Here is a 23,311-nt window from a genome sequence, read left to right on the forward strand (position 1 = left end):
GCCAAACGATGCGTAACAAAGCCTCCACAGCAGCTACTTAGAACAACACGTAAAGAGTGACAATAATGAGCTACCACTGCTGCAGTTGTTTAGTTCTCCTAAGCCACTCCTTACAAAGCACATTAATCATCACCCCTACAGCATGCTGACAAGCTGAGAGATGTCATTCAGGGCATCCAGGCTATTTGCTCATTGCTACAAAAGATGATCAGATAAGTCCTAAAGCCAATGGTACTGTGTCATGCTACAAAGCTACTCGGTGCTACTCCAGCTGTCTGCAGATGGCAGAAGATATCGTGTCAGTGATGGGAAAATGGCAAACCATCCCTGTGAAAACAACGTACAATTTAAACCCTTATCTTAGAAAAACAGTTCAACCAGCTCTGTGTGGGGCTTTTTTTTTTTTTTAATCTGAACAAAGAGTTTTTCTGTTATCATTTCAGAACCACGGGCACAGAGCTTTTAGGGTATTTTTTTCTTGTCTTTTCTAGATCCTGTCTTAACAAATCTAACGTGGCCCAATATTTGGTGTCCTTCAGCATGATTTGTTGCTCCTCAATGAAAAGTTAACTAAAGGGAGCTATTTGATAAGCAGACTTCTAGTCTAGGTTTCCTTGCATGAAGGCACAGGGTGTGCTACCAAGGTTACTGGTGTGGAAATGATATTTAATTTGGTTTTATGGCCATCTCCTCCCTTTTCAGCTCTGCATAAGGAAAGAGGACAAACAAAAGGGCTTCTACCTGGGTCTGTGCACATCCCAATAGGGCACACAGGGGAAGTGATCTTTGCTTGTTTGTGACAAAGATCAACAGATTTTCTGGAAGCATTTGAAGGTGATAGGTCAATTACTCCCAAACTGACAGAAGTCAGCTACCAGGGAATGCTTTCAGACCCCAAATAGCCCATTCTCCACTCGTATTCGTGCAGATTTGGGAATGTGTTGCTTTGCTCCAATCTCACAAGTTGATAGCTGCAGATACAATACAAATTTTTACTGCCTTTTCTAATCTCAGCTTAAGCGTCCTGGATGCTACAGATAACTCAATAAAGGAAGTGTAAATGTCACAGTCAGAATCTGGCAGGTGAGAACTCTGCTTCTCCACCTCTAAGTTAATCCTGTGAGGACTGTGCCTTCAAAATACCACAACCATCGCCACGAAGTCCGTCTCACGGAGCGTGAGTAAATATCTGGTGTTGTGCTGAGCAGTATTTGCATTGCCTTGCTTAGCAAATGCCAGGCAAGTTAATTAAACTGTTGTGTGATAAGTTGAGGGGAAAAGATGCGTAATGTGCAAAGCCTTCTTAATGCTCATTTGCTAGGAAAGGCGGTGGAGAAAGAAAGCAAAGCCGGGTAGACGAAGTTGGGTTTCTTTCCTGTAAAATAAACACAGAACAAAGAGTCTATCTGCTAACATGCAGCATGCAGTGATGGGAGAGTGACGTACCGAGAACAGCAAATGAGCTGGGTTGTAAAGAGCCGAGGAAAAAAAGAATCAACATCCCCCAAAAATGCCAAACAGAGAGGTACTAATTACTGCATGCAGAAGAATACACGGCAGAACAGTCATTTTTGCTTAGGGTATCCTTCAAGCAAAAAGGTGCACGAAACAGACCACCAGAGACGCACGACAGCCATCATACCTTCCACATGCCTCATCACTCTCCTCTGGTGAGAAAGACTGATTACATCTGTGCAACAAAACCTTTTAAAATTGACAAAGCAGTATGCGTACGACACGGTAAGGTCCCCAGCAGCTGCTCCTCGGGGGGCAGCAGGAGAGATGTGCTGGAGGGGCCTCAAGCAAAACGTGGCAAGAGCTCTGTGAGCAGCTCTGGCTAAAAGGCAGTGGCAGCAGAGATGCTGGTGTGCTAAGGCAGGGCGGATACACGTGTGTGCTGCAGTAACCAGGGTGGGCAGAAGAGCTAGAGAGCAAAGCCATGGCACTGCTGATCCTGGCCAGAAGCTGCTTTCCTCTTGAAAGAAGCATTGCAGCAATGAGGGCTGTAACTCTTCTCTGCTGTGCTACAGCTCTTGGTGCTGGCCACATGGTGCATAAAGAAGGGAAAAGCATTTATTTGTCCCCACGGCAGGCTCCTGAGATAGGAAAATTGCCCTGAGCCAAGGCAGCTGAGTGCAGAAAGCTGAGTGCTGGCTTGTAAAGGAGGGAGTCCATCTTGCATCTCTGTTCCCACAGACCTAGAGCTATGTCACTGCAACAGCACCGTTACACCTGCACGTTTCCAAAGAAAGGAGTAAGGAAGAAAGTGCAGCTTCCCCACTGTGCTACAGAAGAGGAGCTGAGGCACAGCCTTCCCCTGGGAGGGCTCAGAGGAGTCCATACGGTGCACAGCATGGGCCAGGTCCTGGCATGTTGACTCACAGCATCCTCCCATCCATCCCCTGCAGCACACAGAGCCCCAGCTGCTCTGGGGAACCACTCCATGGTCTCACCACCTCCCCACTCACATCCACTCTGTGTGTGATGCACATCACCCCCATGTGTACCACAGGGACAGAGAGAGGGGCTGGTGCACAGCCTTCATGCAAATCATCATTAGCCCAACCCATCCTGCTCAGAAGAAGGGCTGCTTCCCGTAGACCACCCCGTGCAGCTGGAGACACACAGACCTCTGGAGAGAGCAAATGGGTGGTCCCATCTCCCCAGCTGCACAGGAGGGTTTAGAGAAACCAACCAGCAAGATGAGACTCGGGGCTAATGATCTGCCCAAGAGTTCTGGCTACTTACAGTTTCTCCTCTCTGTCCGGGGTGACCAGGCAATCCATCCTTCCCAGGAGGACCCTACAGCAGACAACCAAGGTGAGAAGGAACGTGACTGAGTGCTTGGTAGCACAAACGTGATAAGGACTGAATCAAACCTACTTGCATCTCTGCATTAATCCCCACCCATTGTACAGAGAAATGGGGGTGCTCAGAACCCTAAAGGACACGGTCCTTTCTCACACACACCTCCCTGGGATCTTACAGATCTGTATGACTGACGTGCAGAGAGGGAGTGAGCTGTCACCACAGGGAAAGAAATCACCCCAAAAAGGATTCTGAGGCTCCCCACCAGTGTATAATAATTGCAGAGACAAAAACATTATTCTGTTGTGCTGTCCTCCCAGCACACAGAAGAAAAAGAACGGAGCAACCATGAAAGATCCTAGCGATACTGAGTCATTAGGAAATGAACATTTATAATCAGCTGCAATTTACTCAGCTATTTCAAATCGCAGACCATCGAGTTGTTATCATGATGCCTCAGTAATGTCTTTTATTGAGCACGTCACCACTTGTCAGAGAGGCAGTGAGGGCTGAGCTGGCACAGGCAATCACAGCTGGATGGAAAAGCTTGAATGTATTTCTTTGCACGTTCTGGGAAGCGTTACTCACAGGGGGGCCTTTTGGTCCAGGAAATCCGGTTGGTCCTTGAGGCCCTGGTGGTCCCTGGGATTTAAAACGAGGCAGAAAACAGGGTTAAGGAGCACTTACGCTTTACGATGAAATTACAGCTCTGTGTGAACATCGGGTGAGCACAAAGATAGGCAAAGGTGGCTTGTTGTGCCCCAAAGAAATGCCAACGAAGTGCATGTTTAACCAAGTGTCTGTCCAGCACAGAAAAACACCAGGAGGGTCATCAGCCACTGAGGGGCTCTGGGCATCTGTGCAAACAGCACGGGGAATTTTCCCTCCTTCCCATGGATCAGTATTGGTGTAGGACACCCAAAATCCCCCTTGAGCCTCATCTGGAGAACTCAGAAGGGCTTTAGGGTCTGCAGGCGATTTGTGAAACCTCTCTCCACACAACCAAATTTCACCACGGATTTTGAAACAGACAGTTTTCTTTTTGCTGACTGAGGTGTGCTCAGCTGTATCTGGGCTGAAGGGAGCTCCCCACTGCTCTCTGCTTCACAGTACTTGGTAGGATGCTCACTCAGCAAGGCCTGAGCACCAGCTGAGTGCTGTAAACCCAACTCTTCTGCTGCGTGAAGTCAACAGACTGCATTGATCCCTGCTCTAGTCCCACATAACGCCTTACCCGTTCGCCAGGAGGACCAGGGGGGCCGTCACCACCAGAGTTGCCCTATTACAAACAAACAAAACAACACACCATTAAGAATACTTACAGCTGCTTTGCACCGCCCCAGGGGACACCCACCCCAGTGACTCCACGGCCCCTCTCCATCCACACACACCCAGTGACAAACGAGCAACTGCTCGTTCCCCCCACGCTGCTTAATAAAAATACAGGCAAGATGACATCAGCGAGCTCAGGATATTTCCACCAGATAACGGCCGCCCTCTGAGAGATAAATGCCGCAGGAAAGCCAAGGTATTTATCAAAAATTCATGCTGATACAAAGCAGAGACATTTATTTTTAAAGCCGGCAGCGTGGCAGTGACAATGTCTCATTACAGCAGCTTTGCTTCCATTACGCCCAGCAATTGATGGTCACTTAATTGGTTTCTGCAGCAGGTGCTGGAGCTGAGCGTGCCTCCCCACTGCCTGGCACAACAATGCCCATTGTGCTGAGCGGACAGTCGCTGGCTAGCAGCACACATGCAAAGTGGCTCAGCAAGGTGAAAGGTTGTGCGCAAAAAAAGGCTCAGAGAAAGCTGAATGTAGGGCTGCACTGTCCCTGCTGCAAGGTATCCCCTCCCCTTCTGGGCCTTTGTTTCCACATGTGGTTGATCTCTTGGTGAAATGAAGGCCGGCACGTTCCTAGGAGGTGTGCTTAGACTTCACAGTTGGGTTTGTGAGGCATTTGGCTGGGTAATGAAGACCAGGAAAGCTCAGCTTTCAAAATGCAAAATGGAAAAGGGAGAAAAGGGAAATGGAAGGCTATGAAGCAGATGGCCTCTGGTGCTGACACTTTTTAGGATGCAGTTTTCTTCCTAATTGCCATCACAGGCTCCCCAGAACCTTACCTTTGGGCCAGGCTTCCCAGTGCTTCCCCTAGGGCCTCTTTCCCCACGTGGACCCTTAGAAAAATACAAAAGATGACATCTTAGTGCCTTGGATCATAAGAGCAGCTACAGTGAAATCAGGCAAGCACTTCAGCACCTGAGCTGCACTGGGACCAAGAGCTGCCCCACCAGCAGCAGCAGAGCGACAGGAGCCTGCTGCACTGCGGGTTGGATGCCCCATTTTATCACCACTTCAAACCAGAACCATCAGCGAAACCCAGCCCCAAACCACCACGTCCCCCCTGCTCAGCTTCAAGGCTGAAGGCCACATAAAGGGCCAGATCCCACCCAGCCAGGACATGAACCAGAGCACGCCTTCTTTTGGCATTAACAAGATCTCAAAATGAAGAAGAGGGAAAAGAAGCATCGTTACCGTTGGACCGCGCTGCCCCCTTGGACCTGGTTTGCCAGGTGTCCCCTGCAAAGGAAAAGGAACATGGATGAGATTCTGGCCAGCAGCAGCCACAGGCTGGGCCTGCAGCAAACGAATGCCCAACAGAGACCCATTGCTCCCCAAACCTCTGCAGCTCTCATTTGTAATTAAAACGACCATAGCAGTTCTACTCGCGGCTCCTGATGATGGTATTTGTTTTATCACATTTGGATGCATGTGAACAGGTAACCCTCCCAGGCTGGCACTGAGTGCACAGGGCACGAGTTGATGTCATTAAATATTTAGGGAAAGACAGCAGCAGAGCAGGAGCCCTCACCTGCACTGCTGTTTTATGCTACACAAGCCAATTAAGCCGCCCCACATATTTACAGATCTTCCTTCATCTTTGTGAACCTTGTGCTAAACAAGTAATTTAAGACGTTGCTTTGCAGCCGCGACAAAACAGCAGGCTTATGAGATCTGACAGATGCACTCAGTTTCCTGTAATGGGGGCCTGTGATTAATTCTGACAGTAGAAAGACAAAGACGGCTGGGTCCTAAATCTGGAATTATGTTAAGCTCCATTTCCATGTGCCTAAAAGAAAAGTAATGGCCCAGCACTTGCTATCTGGAAGCACTATTTTGGCTAGTGTCACGATCAGAAGAGCACCAGGAGGTTTGACTTTCTTCTTCTGGAGCAGCAGTCCATTTTTTTTTCTTTTTTAAACAATCACTGCTGAAGGAAGAGAGTCTTTCTACGTAAGGAACACAGATGCTTAAAATATCATTTGCCATTTTCTGCCCCAAATCCATCATCTAACAATCTCGCCTTCTTGCATTCGACACTCATTAACCAGGTGAGCATAAAACAGGAGCTGGGAAACTTTCAAGTCAACTTTCTTCCAGCTGCTATAATTAGCCCAGCTCGTTCTGTGGCTCCATTTAGTAAACACTGCTGGCACACTTCTTCAATTAATTACAAAAATTATCTTGAAGCACCCCACCTGGTTTTCCCTGTGCCACGTGGGGCTGAATTCGGATCCGGCAGCACAGAGCGCAGCCCCCCTGCAGGTCACCCCCACGCTCCCTTCCTTTTCCCTCAATTCTGTCTTCAAGCAAAGTTTCCCCTGCTTATTGCTGTCATTAATCATGCATACAGCACTGTGTACTACCACTAAGAATTTATATAGGGCTGTAAACACGCACAGGCCTGTATTTTTCAAACAGGGAAGCTGAAGGAAAAGCATCTAAATTCAGATTATTTTCTAGGCCTGGATCTCAGCACTGCCCTGCACCCTCCGGGCTCTGTCAGACGGGGCGAGCTGGGAGATCTATTATCCCACGTTAATGGCTGAGGCTTATTAGCTCCAAAAATAAAGATCACTTACTCACATTGCCAGGTATTGATTTTATGACCAGGCTCTGAAGATGCCCCAGCCAGCCCACCCAGGCTCACCGCCGGCTGCAGGGCACCGTGACGGGCAAGCTTGGCCCAAAACCACCATGGCATCCGGAGGTGATGCTTCCATAAGACTTCCTCACTCTTAACTTGGTTTCTACTTTGGGGACCTTTGGGCTGCCAGCAGTGAAATTGAGGTTTTTCACCCTTTTAACTCGGGTTGGGGAACTATTCATGTTGCTAAGACAAAAGGCTTAGTTCAAGTCCTAGATGACAACGATTGCAAGAAAAAAAAAATACCACCTGTGATTCCTATTATCCTGGACATACAAACAACTGCGTTGAGTATCATAACAATAATACCTCGTAAAAAGGAAAGACAAACAGAAACAGGTTTGGGTTGTTTCAGCTGCAAATTGAGTTACTCCACAATGCACCGGAGAAGCAAATCTTACAAACTCGCTTTCTTGACTGCATGTGGACATGCTCATAAAATAGTGAATTTACTGGTCTCAGGAGAGGCAGAGTGTAATTTATCAAGTCTAATTCAACGAGGCTTAAATTCAGTTGATGGTCTCCATTTGGTTTGTGCAGCACAGCCCTCACTCGGTCTATTGTTTGGTATATAATCGCTTTCACTTATTTCAAAGCAGGTACTTGGGAGAAAGGGAGGGGAAAAAAAAAAAGAGATACCAAAACAGTCAGTGAAAATCTCTATTTCTGCTACTGTGATAAATTTTTCAAGCGCAACTCCTTTCACTAAAAGGAGAGCTTTGTCCATGGAAGTGTTTCTCACTCTCTCTCTCTCTCCCATGCAGACAAACACGGTGATAAAACACGGCCGAGCTGCTGGACTGGGTTCAGAGTGGCACAAATGGTTCAAACAACCACCGAGGAGAACTGGAATTCAACCAGCAGGAGGGCAGCAAACGCTCAGGGATGCACAGCAGCGCATCTCCCCGGGGCTGTGGTGCTGATGCCCTGCTTTAAGTCACCCAAAAACGCAGCCCAAGAATGTCCTCGCCCACTGGGTAAGGCAGGTGGTAATTACAGAGCTACAGCAAAAGTGAGGCTGTTGTGGCAGCTGCCTCCCTCCTGCTGCCCAGTTCCTGTGCTGGAGCCGAGGAAGGCAGGGGGCGGGGGGGGATCATAGCTCAGAAGGAGATGAAAATTAATCAGTGAAGAGAGGGAAAAAAAAAAAGAAAAAAATAGGGATATAAAGCAAATTCCAGTGGCACAATATTAATGCAGTGCAGAGTGATTTATGTTTTCTGCGCTCCTATCAAACATGTCTGTTAGAAGTCATTTGTATTTAAATGAGAGGAAGAGGGAAACTAATTCCTCTCACCCTTCTCACTCCCTCCTCCCCCCATCTTCACCCTGGGACTGGAGCACAAGATGACTTGATGTTGGTACTCTCCATGCCCTAACTCAACACTGTCAGCCTCAAAAAAGGAAAAGGAAATAAGGAAATAAAAACCCGCTGGTGTGTATAGGTAAATTCCTGCTACTCAGGAGCAAAGGCGAGAGGGGGTGAGAGGTAAAGAAGGTCTGGGGGATGGAGTCCCAGTATTTTAAGGGCGGTCAGGAAACAGGACAGCTTCACGTATTAAAAGCAGGCACTTGTAAGAGTGTTTTCATCAACACATTCTGAATCTCGAGGTAGGATAAAGATGGCTCTTGCCCACCTCCAACAATCGCCATTAGTTAAAAAGCTCTTCATGCCCTGAGCAGTGCGGGAAGGATTCAGGTTCAGAGAAACCTCCTAAGTTATCTCAAAGGAAATCTCCCCAGCCTGTAGTAGGGCTGGAGCATCCTCTGCTGGGGACCACAAAGGGACAGCCAGCAGTCCTGCCTTAGGGCTCTTCTCTAGAGGGAAAACTCAGCAAAGTGAGCAGCTCTTACCCGTGTGCCCTTCTCGCCGTTGGCGCCTGGAAATCCCGGGAAGCCGATGGAGCCCTTTGGGGGAGAGAAAAGGGAGATGGGCTCAGGACACTGAACTCAGCCTGCTCACACCAGGAGCCCGCTGGCCCAGGATAGCCCCAGCCAACCCCGCTGACATCCGCATCTCCTGGGGCTTTTATTTTTTCTTTAAAACCTTCCTCTAGTAAAAACAAAACCGAAGACAGACCTGGAACGACCTCAGAAGCCAAACTCCCTCCAAAAACAACAACCCGAAATAAAAAGGCCCATGTCTGGTTGGAAGTGGCTGCAAAGCCCAGGTCCACAACTGCATCGGGCACCTGGGGAACAGCAGCCTTTTGTGTTTAGCTCCTAAGTCACTACATTGCACATGAAAATTTAACTCCCAGCTCGTTCGTTTCTGATGCAAGCGCCTGGAGAATAGCTGCTGCTGCTTTTAAAGTATGAATTAGATGGGGGAAAAAAAAAAAGCAAATTAAAAAAAAATAAAACATCAACACCACAACCAGGAAACAATCTCTTGCAGTTAATTATGTCTCCAGTCAGTGTTGAACATGCCTGCTCCATTTTTTTTTCTTTTTTTTTTTTCCCCAAGCAACAAGAACATGAATAATAAAGTATGATTCTTAAAATACCAACCCCTAAATCTTAATGAAAACCTAAGTTCCCAAAGTCTCCAGGGCGTGTAGCTGGAAGCCAGGCTCCAGCCTCAGTCTGTGTAATGGAATTCACAGTTTTAACTTTAAAAGCTTTGAAAATGGCCCAAACGAAGGTGGGTGTGTGGATCAGATAGAAAGGATGCTTATGAATCCATAAATAGCAGTTCTATTTTGATTTCAGGGAACCCTGAGTCATTATCTATTCCCCTTAACTAGCTCGCAGTAGCTCTGAGCCTTGAAGATAGCTCCATTCTGCCTATTGCCAGCACAGCACTTCTCAGGAGCCGATCTGCCACCTGAGCACCCCACACACCTGGTGGGAGCTGCTCTGCTCACTCTGCACTTTGCAGCCCCTGTCCCCTTCATCTCCTCGCAGCACTGTGCAGGAGATGATGCAGGACGCGGCCCATTCCCTGCTGGCTGAGGGCTGACAGCTATTTTTACCCATCCATAAATACACCTTGTGTGTGGAGAGGAGGGATGGAGTGGTATGAAATGTGAGAATGCTGCACACCCATCAGCTCCAGAAGGGAAGGCAAAGGGCTTGGCTTCCCGTTGCCTTGGATGTGCAAATTGCAGTGCCACAAGCACCATGGAGCTGAGACACCATGCCCTGCTCCTCCTGCTATGTGTCCCCATGTCCCTCAGCATGGAATGCCACCATTCCACCTCATCCCTGTGAGCAGAAATCCCACTGTTACCTTTGGGCCCTGCCTGCCTGGGTAGCCGGGCAGCCCTGGCACGCCGAGTTTTCCCTGAAATGCAAAGAAAATTGGGTTAGCAGGGGGAACTTCAGGTTTGCCCCTGAAAAAAGAGGGGCAGTCAAGCACTGGAAAACCCTGAGCCATGCAGATGCTGGGCAGACACAACCAATGGATCATCGTTTTCCTTGAAGTCTTCAGAAGAAGCTCCCCCATTCCCATCCTTCTGCCCAACAGCCTTCCCCGTGCCCCACAGCCAGGCACTGCCACCCCGAACAGCAAAGCCCCAAAGAAAAGAGGGCTGTGTTGCAGAACCAACCCGGGCAGCTCCATTCCCTGTCCTCACCTTCTCTCCAGCAGGACCGAGAGGACCGGGGTCTCCGTTGGGACCCGAGCGGCCTTTGGGGCCTTCAGGACCATCCTCACCCCTGGGGCCGGGAGGTCCTATTTCACCCTGCGAATGACAGGAGGGCTCAGAGATGGTATCAGAGATTGCAGAAGGACTCTTGGAAAAGGCAATCTGTCACCGAGGGACTCACAGAGCACTATCAGAGCTCTCACTCTTGTCTGGGCCATTATCCCCGGCAGCAGCCGTCTTTCTGGTGGCCCAATTATCCCATCTCCATGCAGTGCATCTCCACCGAAACAGCCGTCATTAGCTCTGATTGCAACGCACCTTTTTACCCACTTCCCGCTTCCCAAATTGCAGTCTGATGTGCAAGCAAGCCCCGGGAAGTGCTTAATTGAGGGCTGAGCTGGGCAACCGGAGAATAAAGATCAGGTTGAAGCTTTTGTGCTGAAAACCATTAGGAAATCTGAGCACGGAGAGGACTGAGCCGTTAACATGAATTGTTATGACACTGCGGGCTCCAGCACACAACAACACTGTCACACAGCACAGCAGGAGATGCTGCCACACCAACACGGGCTCACAAGGAGCTGGGTGGCTGCAGATTTATCTGCGAGGCTTTCAAGTACCCTTGGCCTTTCATAGCATCATAAAACACAGGGAGTGTGTCAGCGGGAAGTGAAGTTGGGAGCTTACGGCTGTCTGCAGTGGCGAGGACAGCATGCCACCTTCTGTCCTTGCACCTTGGAACAACCAGCTCCAAGGTGACAGGTGGAGCACCAACCTGATCGATTATCCATAGGAACGCTGGCAGAGATGGAGGATTTGATTTATAGTTTTACGAGCCTTCAGGCAAGGCATTCGTTTGTCCTTTAAGCACAGGGAGGGATGAGCGCTGAGTGCTCCTGATTGAGGAGGGACACACCGAGCCCCAAGCAACACCATCACCCAGAGAGATGGGATGGGAACACAGCACAGTTCCCAGCAGCCAGGTGCTGGGGACAGACAGCACCTGAGCATGATTTCAGGTTCCACTGCTTTTAAAAGCTTTTGGAGCTAAAGATAGGAGCAACATAAACCCACACCCCCAGCAGCCTTCATTGCTCTGGTTTCTATTAGCGTGTTCCCTGTAACTCTGCACTGAAGGCATTGGAGGCACATTACTCTCAGCAAATAACAATGCTTACCAGGCCCTAGATGTAATATTATGGGACGTAAAAGAGATGCTGGAAGTAGACACAATACAGCAAGATTGTGCAGGATTCTTGGCAATCAAAGCAGCAAATATGGGGCTCTCTATTACTACACTGTTTTACTTTACCTTCAAGATGGGACTTGGGAATTTAAGGATCTACAGTACTTGTCCTTGAGGTGAACATGAGTGGGCCAGAAGGACCCTGACAAAACACCCCTTGCTGAGCTGTGTTGTATAAGCACTATGAGATCTCACTGGGTGTAGTCTCTTACCCGGTCTCCCTTGATGCCCATATCCCCTTTGAAGCCAGGGAAGCCATCTTCACCCTAAATAGCAGAGAGGGACAAGGTGTATAGATAGGAAAAAATAATACATGAAAAGAAAAAAAGGCTCCCCTAGCCTTACTGTATGGCCCCTACCCAGGGAGAACAACATCAGTTTCTGTAAGGCCTCAGTGGATGCAAACAACCATGAGAGCACACAGATGAAAACCCAGCAGGCTGCAGCCACCAAGGTCCCTCAGGGCTCACGAGGAAGGATTCCTTCACATCCCCCACTGCCTGCCAGTCAGGATATCACAAATCTGGCTCGATGTGACTAACAACACCTTGCCAGTACTGGGAACCAATTATTTCAGCAGTACAACTGGCTTTATTTTCATGGAGGATGTTTTACACCGTGCTTCGAGGGAACCTCTAGGACAGTGGCAATATTTCTTCCAGCCAAGAAAGTTTAATTGCTGAACTCAAATCAATAATGTATTTCATCCTACAGCAAATCTCTCATAGGTAATGAGGACACCATTCCCAGAAAGACCTTTAACGTTTGGAAGGTCCCTGCTGAGATTCCCTAGCTAAATTGCTTAGATTTGCTGCTGATTTCTTTTGTTAAAGGAATGAACAGAGCCAGTTAGGGCTGGAGCTGGGCTAGACTTTTCTCCATCTCGTTTGTGAGAACCCAGCTGCATCTTTGACATGCACGCAGACAGACCGGGTCCACTTTCTTTCTGACTTGGGTTTCACGAGCTGCTCTAATGACCAGCCTGGTTAGCACATCCCATATGTTGTACTCCCCAGCAATTACCCAGCTGTAACACACCACAAACCCTTCATCTCCATGGAATCGCGCCCAGAAAACTCAAGTTACAAATTTGGTCAGAAGGAAATCGTTCAAAAGCTGAAGCTCAGCTACCCATACCACATCACTGCAGCAAAGAACTCCAAACCTGAGCAGGTCATGGGGCTGCATTGCTCCCAAGTGTTCATCGACTGGAATTCCCCCATGCAAGAGAATTTCACAGGCAGCATCCTGCAGGATGGGTCCGCTCTGAGGCTGAAGAAAATCGATCCAAACACAAAGCACCAACTCACCTTTTCACCTTTGGTGCCTTTCAACCCACGAACACCATCTGCTCCCTTGGGGAAGATAAAACAAGGTGTTACGTGGTACATGTCAACGCAAAGGATCATGAAAAGCACATCGAAATTTGCACAGCAGGACACAAGGCTCTGGTGAGCGAGGCAAGATCTAAAGGTTATTTATAGTTGCAAACCCAATGAGAATTGGGTATGCAACTATTTCTCAGAACTGGAGATTCTTTCAGTTAATAGGATGCTGCTTGTAGGAAGCAAAGCCTCTTCTGTACGCACCACGGATTTGGTGCATGACACATTTTCTGTAGATCACCGTGATGTGGAACAGTTCCACTTTAGTGGTAAGCACAATAGCAAGCCATTCCTAATGGACCGCTGCATCTCAATCTGTAACTTCGCAAGAGCTGAGATGAAAGCTTGCCTCGGCTACATCCATTCAGCTCAGGTTTTGAAGGCAGAACAGCAAATGGGTTTTTTGCTATTGAAAAAAGACAGAAGGGGCTTTAAGAGGGTTTAACTCTACCCACAGTCTCAGTCTGTGTTTGTATCCACGAGCACAGATCCCTGCAGATTCACTGTGCCTCTGGGAAGTGAGATGCAACTGCACTTCAACCAATACATCTTGATGGGGCAGAGAACAGCCAGAGCTGAACAGGGAAAAATCCCCACTGCCTCCTTATCAGCAAGTGCTGCCAGCAGCAGGAGCAAGGGGAGAGCTGGGATTGAGCCCACCGAAGGAGCACACTGCTGAGACACACAAGCACCCAAGGTTTTGGATCAGAAGCATGAAAAGCTTGCTTTGCTTTAGGAACAGGCATTTTGTTTTATTAACAAGCCTTGCTGAAATCTCCACATTCTGGCTGAGATTCACTTTGGCTGTAAACTGGAAACGATTGGAAGGGGACTGGGCCATGATCACGAAGAGCTAAAAGTGCAATCTCCTCAAAGCACTGAATGATGCTAAAAGGTGCTGTTGGAGAGCAGCAGGCTTGGAAGCCTGTGAGAAGACCCAAGAACAAGGCTTGGTCCAGCAACAAACACGGTGTCACTGAGGTGGCCCTATATTCTAGGGTACTAAAAGCATAAAAAAGCACTAAAAGCTCTTCTAGAGCCAGAGCACACAGAGCACCCTTCCTCAGGATGCTTGGTACAACCAGAAGCACCTCATCCATCTCCAGCACAAGAAAAAGAAGTCAAGTTTGGCCAAGCAACGTGAAGATGCTGCTTCAGCACTTCCTTACCTTGACTCCACGTGGCCCTGGATAACCAATGGGGCCCTGAGGACCTGGTGGACCCTGGGGTGAAAAAAAACACATCAAATCAATGCGAAGGTACAGCAATAAGGAGCATGTGTGGAAATCAAATACCCCAGCCTTCTGGCTGCTTCAGACTGGGTGGAAGTGGCAGCAGCCACCTGAAAATAGCTCAAAACAGCACAGAGGACTACAGGAACCTCACTAGGAGTAGGCACGCTCAGCTCAGCCAGCAGCAAAGATGTGTACAATGGGAAAGAACAAAGAGAGGGGACAAGACAGCAACTACCTGGCAGAAAGGGATTTGTACATAAGATAGGTGACTTGTGTTTTTGATTGGAAAGAAAAACAACTCTGAGAGAGGAGGAACACTCTTTTCTGTTACCTCCCCGCTCCCAAACTGTCTGGATCAGACACAGCTCAGGGCGGTACCACAGGGAGCAGTTATTGCTCCAGGCACACACCTCGGGTGCTGTCCTTCGGCCTCACTGCACAGCAGAGGTGATGAACAGAGAGGAGCCACAAAGCACTGATGACACCACAATGCTGCACGGGGACTGGAGGGCACCGGGCTGTGCCCCAGTACAGCCCTGCTGACAAATGCAGCATTTCTCAATCGACTGGGATGCAGAGGGAAGGCAGATGGTAAATCTTCTAGACAGACGAACAACTGTGTAATTCAAGGACTCTCGCCCCCGGCAATGTTCTCAAATATATTGTTAAATAGGGACTTGGAGTTGGGGGAAAGGAAGAAAATGGAAAAGCAGAAATACAAAAGGAGCTCTTTTCTGCATTCCCCTGCACCATGAAGGACATTTCTTTACGTCTGATGTGGAGATGGCTTCCCTCTGCATTTTCAGGTCTCTCATTGCTGAGCCATGCCCTGGTGACAGCCTCACAGCACAGGTCTGCCCCCACCAGCACCTAAGTCCTGACTCCAGCTTGCAATCTTGGTGACTGCAGTGATGCTGTGTCAGCCAGGAATGGGAAACTGCTTGTATAACTCCGCCAGCAGAATCCTTGTGCTGGCAAGCATCTTCTTAACAACACTGTTTGTTTTATTTTGGGAAGAATCACGAGCCTTAACAGCAAAACCTCTCACTCCTACAAGCAGCAGCTCGCAGTCTGCCACACTTCCATGCTACCCTGGCAATGAATCTTCTGTTTTAAAGTTGATGTTAGATTCTTAATTCATATTTTGCAATACCTAACAGAAACAAGGAACTTGTTGACACCTACCTGACTCCCCTTCTCTCCAGGAGGACCTTCCTTGCCAGGATGACCCTATTAATAAAAGAGACAAACAGAGGGAAAAGCGTGTTTAGTGCATGGCTAATTCTTTGGAAGCCAACAGGCTCACTCAGGCAGCTCTGATTTATTTGCTGCTCTTCAGGAAGCTCTTACTGATAGGAGAAGCCCCTCTGAAGCAGGCAGGTGCCTCCAAAAAATAGGAAGACTGTGTTTAGTCCTTCCCATTGTTATTCTTGGTTACTAAACCTTCTCACTCTTCACCGCCTTTCAGCAGAGAAGCACAAAATGTTTGGCAATGTTTTTCACATATTAGGACACTTCAGTAAGCTCAGCAGCAAGCAGCACAGAAATGTTGCAGATGGGGAAAAAAGAAAAGAAAAACATAAAATTAACTCCATGTGTTAGCAAACTTGTGAAGGTCACAAGATGCCCAGACTGGTCAGAGCCCCTCATTAATTTCCTAATTCCTGGAGTCAGTTAAGGATCTCATGACAAAGGCACAGCGAACCTGAAGCCCTGTCTGGTGGTGGCTGGATGCTGGCCAGCATTCCTCCTGGGATTTGATGCTGAACAACCAATGTCCAAGAGCTCCCACCATGTTCTCAATCACAGCCTTGAGAAGAAGCCTTCTGCTGGGATTTCCATTGGCAGAAAGCAAAAGTGTGAACTGCCTCAGGTACAGCAGGAGGGATTAGTGAGAAACTGGGGAAATCCACGGAAGCAGTTTGTAATGCTGATTTTCCTCCTACAGGAACCAAAATGGAGCCAGGTCAGAAGATGAATCTGCCTGGCAATGTCTGTACAAAAGCAATAAACCCTCCACAAGGGCACTGTTGCACACCCAGGAGCCTTTCTTTCTTCTTTTCTTTTAAAGAACAACCTGTACATTCACAAGCTACAACCTGCTGCAAACCATGTGGCTTCCAGTGGCCACGTGTCCATGCACACTTGTCCATACTCAGCTTGCTGACCCCTTACACAGCCTTCAGTCTGCACAAAACAGACCTTCCCCAGCTGAAGCTCCCTGGAGGCTGCAGCAGCAATGCCACACTGAAAGCTATGGCCTTAGAGATGTGGTGGGCTTTGCTTTTTAGCTGCTCTATTGACTTATCTAACAATTGTAAGGAAGTTTGAAATGCCCTCGCAGGAATGATAATCCCAAGGTGGAAAACGCAAATTTATTTTGATGTATTTATTTATTTTGCCATGCTTTGCATTTGCCTTAGCAGAATGTAACCGTCTTACATCTGTCGTTCACAAAATCAGGTGTCTCAGAGGTCTGTTTTCAAGGCCAGACACCAACTTTGAGAGAAAGGAGCAAATGTTTGAAGTCGGATTAAGGAGGAAGCTGCAAGAATCCAGCTGACAAACCACTGCTGCCCACTGTTATCAGTGCTCTGCAGCAGTGCCCAGGGAGATGAGGACCCTCTGTGGTAGCAATGTGCACACATAGTGCCACACTATCCTCACCTCATCAAGCTGCAAACCCACATGAAACAGAGAGGAGAAACAGGAGGAGGGAAGAGAGAGGTCCAAAGAGAGCGCCCCGTGCTGCATTGTGAGACTGAGCAGAGCTTGAAGCAGGGCTTCTCCAGCTCAGACCCCATCAGCCAAGGGGAAACCTCAGGCCCGTGGTGCACCCAGGGCAGGATCAGCCCCGCAGCCCCTGTGCCAAGCAGAGCCCTGGGGACAGCAAACTTACCGGAGGACCATCTGCACCAGGCATGCCAGGAAGACCAGGTTTGCCCAGCGGCCCCTAAAAGCAAACAGAAAAAAAAGAAAAATCAACAGCTGCAACAGTCAGAGCCCCCTGAGCATCGTTCCTGCTCTCCCAGTTGTGAAAGGCTGCAGACATAGGGGTCAGGTGGAAAAGCTGCCGTGATATGCAAGGAATCTGCTCATGTCTCTGGGCAGAGTCACTGCAGCATGTCGGGATGGATCCTGCATCTCAGCAGACCCAGGACAGCAGGGAGAGCTCAGCGGGAGCCTGAGCACAAGGCTGGGAGCAGAGCCAAGGCTGGGAGTGGCTGCTGCCCTGCTGGAAAGTACTCCAGGCACAGGTAGGAGGGTATTGACACACGGGGCTCTGTGCATCAAGAAACGCTTGCTCTTTGGTAACAAATGGCAAGAAGATGAACTGGCAAAGGAAGAAAATTAGAAGAGCGGAGCTGCCCCCATTGACTGTGTCTTGCTGCTTTAACACTGCTAAGTGATTACCTTTCTAATTAAGCAGCTGCCTGATTTCTCACCCTATCAAGGAGTGTTGCTGCTGCTGCGAGTGCGTGACTCAGCATTTAAAGCTGAGAGCCCTTTAGCCACTGGAATTGCTAATGCTCCACTCCTCTCCTGCTGATAGATAACTGCAGCCCACCAAAGGGAGCGGGGATTCTCCCCATCCACACACCACAGATCCCCTGCCAACGAGCACCTGGGGAATGACAGCTCTGCCATCTCTGTAGGCAAAACCCACACCCTTGTTTAAACCCTGATGGTCTCAGCACTGCCAGGGGATGTGAGCACAGCAGGTACCCCACGTCAGCAGCGGTGGAAAACCACAGATCGCTAGCATGGGTCAGGAGAGGGGACAAAGAGCGTGACCCAAACTCACAGCTCTTCCTATTACCATCCTGCTCAGACTTACAGGCACTTAGCCCACTGAAAGAGACAATTTTCAGCCCTCTCCTAATGTTTTGCCACAGGCTGCCTTCAAAATGTTTCTGTTAAAATAGGAAATGAATGCAAATATTATGAATTAGAGGTAAACTGTGTTTTCTTGTCTCTCTTCTGTCTGGAATGAGCCACATTAGACTTTCATGGACACGGCCGCAAACAGATGTTGCATATGGGGCAAAGGAGCAGCTGAAGCAGCGAATGCATATTCATGCTAACAGTTGTCCTTAGTCAGAGTGGCAGCATTTCAACGTACCTTCTCTCCTGGGGGACCAATGGGGCCTTGTGGACCTGGGAGACCCTGTGAAAATGAAAAAAAGCCTTGGGTCAGAAAGGAACAAACTATTTGTTCCAAATGCATTCTGGCAGTGCCTCAGCTGAGCATCATTCCAGTCCCTGCGACAGCTGGGGACTTCCCCAGCTCCATTCCTTCTCAAAATGTCCTGCAAGAGACGATAAAGTTTTGCTTTCAAACAGCCCCTGGAGAGCTGCCCTGCTGTGTGGTTTGTCCCATGGTGGGAATGGGACACTTGGAGGGGTGAGGAGTGCCCAGAGGGCTGATGGTGGGACTTGGACATCTGCATCACCGCTATGGCTCCCAGCGACCCGACGATGGGATGCTAAAGGTCACGAATGAGCCACACGACATGACTCGGACAAAGAAGCTGCTTGGACGTGGGGTTGGCTTTGCATCATCACTGAGAACCAGGGCTATCTGAATCCAGGAGCATTTTCAGGAAGATTTTGGACCAACGATGTACAACACACCAATTCCCAGCAGATCTTATTGCTGGTGCCTCCGTTGGCCGGTGAGCAAAACGTGTCCAAAATCAGCATCCTTCTGTCCTACCAATGGAAAAAAAAGAGTCTCCCTCTTACCTGAGCACCTGGGTTGCCCTGCTGGCCTGGGGGGCCCGGCTCACCCTGGGGACCCTGTGAGGAGGCAAGGGCAGAGCTGAAAGCAGGAAAACAAGGAGCAAAGCCACCAGCCCCTGCCTGGCACCAGCCCTCTTGCAGCATCCTGACCCTCAGGAGTCTATTTCACCCCAGTAGCGTGAAGCAGAAGGCACAGAAAGATTTCCCCCCACCTCTCCTCATCATTTAAACTACAGCACTTCAACATTCATCAGAACAGCACACATCTCAACGAAAACGTTTGATCTTTCACGGGGAAATAATGTGTAATTTCATCAGAAATTATAATAAATTAACAACCATTTGCTGTAGGAAGATACTCTCTATGGTTTCCACAGGCCCTGATAGGAGTCTAGACCAGACTGAAAACCAATTAGCAAATCTAATTTAATAGAGTACATTTCACATTTTGCATGCACTCTCTCTCTGTAACGTCTGAACTGTCTGTACAACGTGCAGCAAAAACTTACGACGTTCCCCTTGGGACCGGTTTGTCCATCCATACCAGCCACACCCTGGGAAAGGATTTAAAAAGCAGCATGAAGAAAATATCTGGCTGTTGCACACCACAAAAGCAGGAATATTGCAATAAAACTGAGAAAATATCAGGAGGCCATTCAGACCAGCATGGAAATTGAACCATTTTCTAAAGTTGTACGGCCAAGCAGCCAATTCTGTCATTTTACACTTAAATTTATGCCATGTAAATTTACACTTTAATGACCTTTTTGGTGTTTTCCCACTGGTTTAACCTTCCTGAGAAGCAGAATCAGCACCTGATCGATGACTCCTGGCTGGATTGCTTCCAGCAGTGCATGGCCTGGCTACAAAAAGGGTCATGAGCTTCCTGAGCATCTCCAGCAAGGTGTACCAGGGTACATGGCCAAGCACAGACCTCCTGCTGGGGCTTCTGCTTTCAGCAGTTCACTGGGGGCAGGTTGGCTTATCCATTCCTAACAGCGTGCTCGTGTAAGTAAGATGTGACAGTTCTGGAGCAGATCCTCAACCCTCACTGAATTTCAGCAGGACTACAGTGGAGATGTCTTCACATCCTGGGAGGGGTTAAAGACCTCCCAGAGCTCACCATTAAAGCACTGACCCCTCCAGCTCTTGCAGCAGCACTGGGTTCAGTTCTTAAGTCCAGGGACTTCAGTGAGCTGCAGGGATTTGCAGAACAAGTCCTTACATCAGCATTCCCCCACCAGCAGGTCATGGCAGATAAGGTGACTGCCTCTTGCTTAACAAACTGTATGTTCCTGCCTTGGCTTTTGCCCAGAATGTGAACAAACCACTCTAAAGGCTCAACAGCCCTCAGGCAAAAGCTAATAGCACAAGGCACTGTGTTAATAGCTCTCATTCTTCCCTTTCAGCCTGAGCTAGGTATTAATTTCTACTCGAGTGGGCCAAACCTTGAGCTGCCATGCATAGATGAGACAGCACGGATAACAGGGGCAGAATACGGCCTCAGAGCTGTAACCTTTTAGGAATGCTTCGTTTTGTGGCACAGATGTATACGGTTACACAGGTCCATTATCTGCACAAATGATGGATGGGCACAGCGTGGTGTTGCTGGGGAGGGCAGTAGCTCTGGGAACTTACCGGTGGCCCCGGCGGTCCTGGTGGCCCCTTGGGTCCTAGCAGTCCTCGGGGGCCCTATGGAGCAAGCAAGCAGAGTCAGTGCTCCCCACGCTCCCCCAACAAGCGCCGTGCTGCCCAGCACAGCCTCAGGACTGGCCACTGCTACAGCACTGGGCTTCAAAACCAGAAAGAGAAACCCTGTGTGTGTGCATCCCTGAAGTGCTTTTGGAAAGATAAATAATACACACGCAGACCTTTATTCCTTGGATTGGAAAAAGGCCTATTTCAGCCACTGTTGCTTTTTTTTTTTTTTAATAAATAATTTAATCACATTCCTGGATTACCCTGTAACGAGCACAGCGATGCAAAAGGCATTGCAGCCAAGCCATTCTAGCTGGAGAGCATTATGAAAAATGAACCGATTCCACTAATGGATCATTAGGGTTTGCATTTCCAAATCACTCCAGATTTAATTTTCATCATTGACGATCTGTACAATTCAGCAAGGCTGGAAAAGGTTTTCAGCCTGTAGCATAAAACCACACTTTCAAAAGGTGTTGGGTTCTTCAGCTGGAACCGCAGATCGCAGTGCTTTCTTCCCATTTTTAGCTTCCTCAACAGACTGAACCCAGCATCACCTTCAGGGAAATTCAGGGAGATTTGTGAGCTGTGCTGGCACGGAGAGAGAACTGTCTCCACTCGAGAGGGTAAAGCACCCAGGCATGGAGCTGGAAGCTCAGCTTTTAAATGCAGGCACTTTCTTCAATCCAGCTTTGTAAAAGGACTCTATATTTACAGGGACGATGCTCGTTCACTGCCACGGAGGAAAACTGTTCTTGATTGACGAGCAGTTTTATCTGTCTGCCCAAATATTGAACATCCCTTTTTACGATGAGGCCAGGCCAGAGGAATTAAAATGAAATGTTAGAGATGAAACTGCAGGTGCTAAGGGGGTGGCTGATCTCAGAGGCTGTGGGGTCAGCGGGACACATTGGCAGGCGGCCCTTTCCCAAAGGTCCCTCCAGACTGCTCTGATGCTGGTACAAACCAGCTATGGGAACGGGGAGGAAAAGGGGCAGGATGAAGAAGAACAAATTTGGAAGGCCTACCACAGGTTTCAGTTGCTGTTATATTTGGTAAGACTCTCTTTTGGCTCAGAACAGAAGGAAGCATGCAGATTAGGGATGTACACTTGTGACCGAAAAGTTTCTTGTAGTGCAACCGAAACCTCTCCTCTGGCCATCACAGATACTTTTTCTTGTGCTATTGCTATAAAAATCAACACCACTGCACGTTTTATCATCATTTAATTTCCCCTTCTGTTACTATGTTACCTTAGCACATAAATGCTTTTAAGAAGTTAATAACCCCTGAGTTATTGCTTAGACTTGTGCTGAGCAGATAGCAGGGTTGATTAATCTTTCCCAGAAGTTAATCAGACATCTCGTCTGTAATTTAGTTCTGATGAGCCCCGTAAATGCCAAGCCTTCCTTTCCCATGTGAAGCATGTCCAGCAGTTCCATCAATTACTCTTGGGCCACCACGCTGGGCCTTACAACAAAATAAGACACCTTGAAAGCAAAGCTGATGGCCAATGGCAGACGGTGAACACTATAATGAAGGAAATGCATTTTGGATGTAACGAGCAGCCAACAACGTTATTACAGACCAAAATCAACAGGCAGCCAGAAACAGAGTTGATCATTGCCAACATCATCAAAAATACTTGGTTCTTGGGGCAGAAAATGCTTTCCGAGACTGAAGTTGAAAATTCAACTGTTTCTCTTTGGTGGAATACTCTGACAACACACGGAGCTGCAGGCCCAGCTGTGGACAAACTGGATTTACAAAGCTCCATGTGCAGTGAACAACAGAGCACTGACCCCACTGAGATCATGGCCAATGCCCTCAGGGGTTAATCCTGCTAAAATCACACCCTGAGATGCAGTCCCAGAATTTGCATTCACAAAACCACACATTTTGTGTATGCTTAGCACGCATCCTTTGCCCCCCAGCTCACATACCTGACTCCTAAACAATCCAGAAGGATACAGGTAGGAAAAATGAGACCGACCTAAGACGAGTTTTCCTTTAAAATTACCAGGTTTAAATCTAGCCACCAAGCAAACAAAACTCCTCTTATTAGAAACAAAAGCTCAAGAAAAAGACTGTGCCTCTGTGGTGGCCATTTAAAGAAGAAAAGCTGAGAAAAAAGCTGAAGAAAAGCTGAGCAGCCATTAGGGCAGACCCTGAGCACACACTTGGGTCTTCAAGCCAGGGAAACTCAATCCTGGCAGGACCTCGGGGGTCCACAGCACTGGAAGAGCTGCCCCACGGGACCCCTAAAGTATAATGATCACACCCAGCCCCTGCCCAGCACACGGCAGGAGGAGATACTCACTGGCTCTCCGGGCAGACCTCTGGGTCCAACTTCTCCATCATCCCCCTGCCCGGCAGCGAAGGCACAGAGAGACAGAGAACAGCAGTTATATTTCAGTCACATCACAGGTGTTTCATTCTTGTTAAATAATAATCACACAGAAAAGCAGCTTCCCTGGAGCAAGGAAAGGGTAGCCGTGCATAAGGGAGGCCTCGTAAGCTGCGAGACTAATACTGTGTGTGCAGCATATACTGAGGATTAGAAATGCTGTAAGGATACTTCATAATTCATGTCGGTGTTTATAAAGATGGATTTTGCTAA

The 23,311-nt window shown here is 48.4% G+C and overlaps 1 protein-coding gene across 2 annotated transcripts in view; it reads right to left on the reverse strand.

Annotated features, from left to right (window-relative positions):
* The window catches only part of COL5A1 (collagen type V alpha 1 chain), a 122,990-nt gene that overhangs the window by 21,631 nt on the left and 78,048 nt on the right, over window positions 1–23,311 (reverse strand). For both annotated transcript variants that reach the window (XM_065737251.1, XM_065737250.1), the window contains exons 20-37: window positions 23,012–23,056; window positions 20,632–20,685; window positions 19,503–19,547; window positions 18,997–19,050; window positions 18,374–18,418; window positions 17,150–17,203; window positions 15,436–15,480; window positions 14,185–14,238; window positions 12,941–12,985; window positions 11,843–11,896; window positions 10,373–10,480; window positions 10,027–10,080; window positions 8,649–8,702; window positions 5,345–5,389; window positions 4,933–4,986; window positions 4,043–4,087; window positions 3,397–3,450; window positions 2,749–2,802 (exon numbers count right to left, since the gene is read on the reverse strand). In XM_065737251.1, the coding sequence (XP_065593323.1) occupies window positions 2,749–2,802; window positions 3,397–3,450; window positions 4,043–4,087; window positions 4,933–4,986; window positions 5,345–5,389; window positions 8,649–8,702; window positions 10,027–10,080; window positions 10,373–10,480; window positions 11,843–11,896; window positions 12,941–12,985; window positions 14,185–14,238; window positions 15,436–15,480; window positions 17,150–17,203; window positions 18,374–18,418; window positions 18,997–19,050; window positions 19,503–19,547; window positions 20,632–20,685; window positions 23,012–23,056 (963 nt within the window). The remainder of the gene's footprint in view (window positions 1–2,748; window positions 2,803–3,396; window positions 3,451–4,042; window positions 4,088–4,932; window positions 4,987–5,344; window positions 5,390–8,648; window positions 8,703–10,026; window positions 10,081–10,372; window positions 10,481–11,842; window positions 11,897–12,940; window positions 12,986–14,184; window positions 14,239–15,435; window positions 15,481–17,149; window positions 17,204–18,373; window positions 18,419–18,996; window positions 19,051–19,502; window positions 19,548–20,631; window positions 20,686–23,011; window positions 23,057–23,311) is intronic.

This window comes from Cyrtonyx montezumae, unplaced genomic scaffold, assembly GCF_038088225.1.
Source record: "Cyrtonyx montezumae isolate F1298 unplaced genomic scaffold, pur_monq_1.0 scaffold_20, whole genome shotgun sequence".
In the NCBI taxonomy this organism is placed as follows: Eukaryota; Metazoa; Chordata; class Aves; order Galliformes; family Odontophoridae; genus Cyrtonyx; species Cyrtonyx montezumae.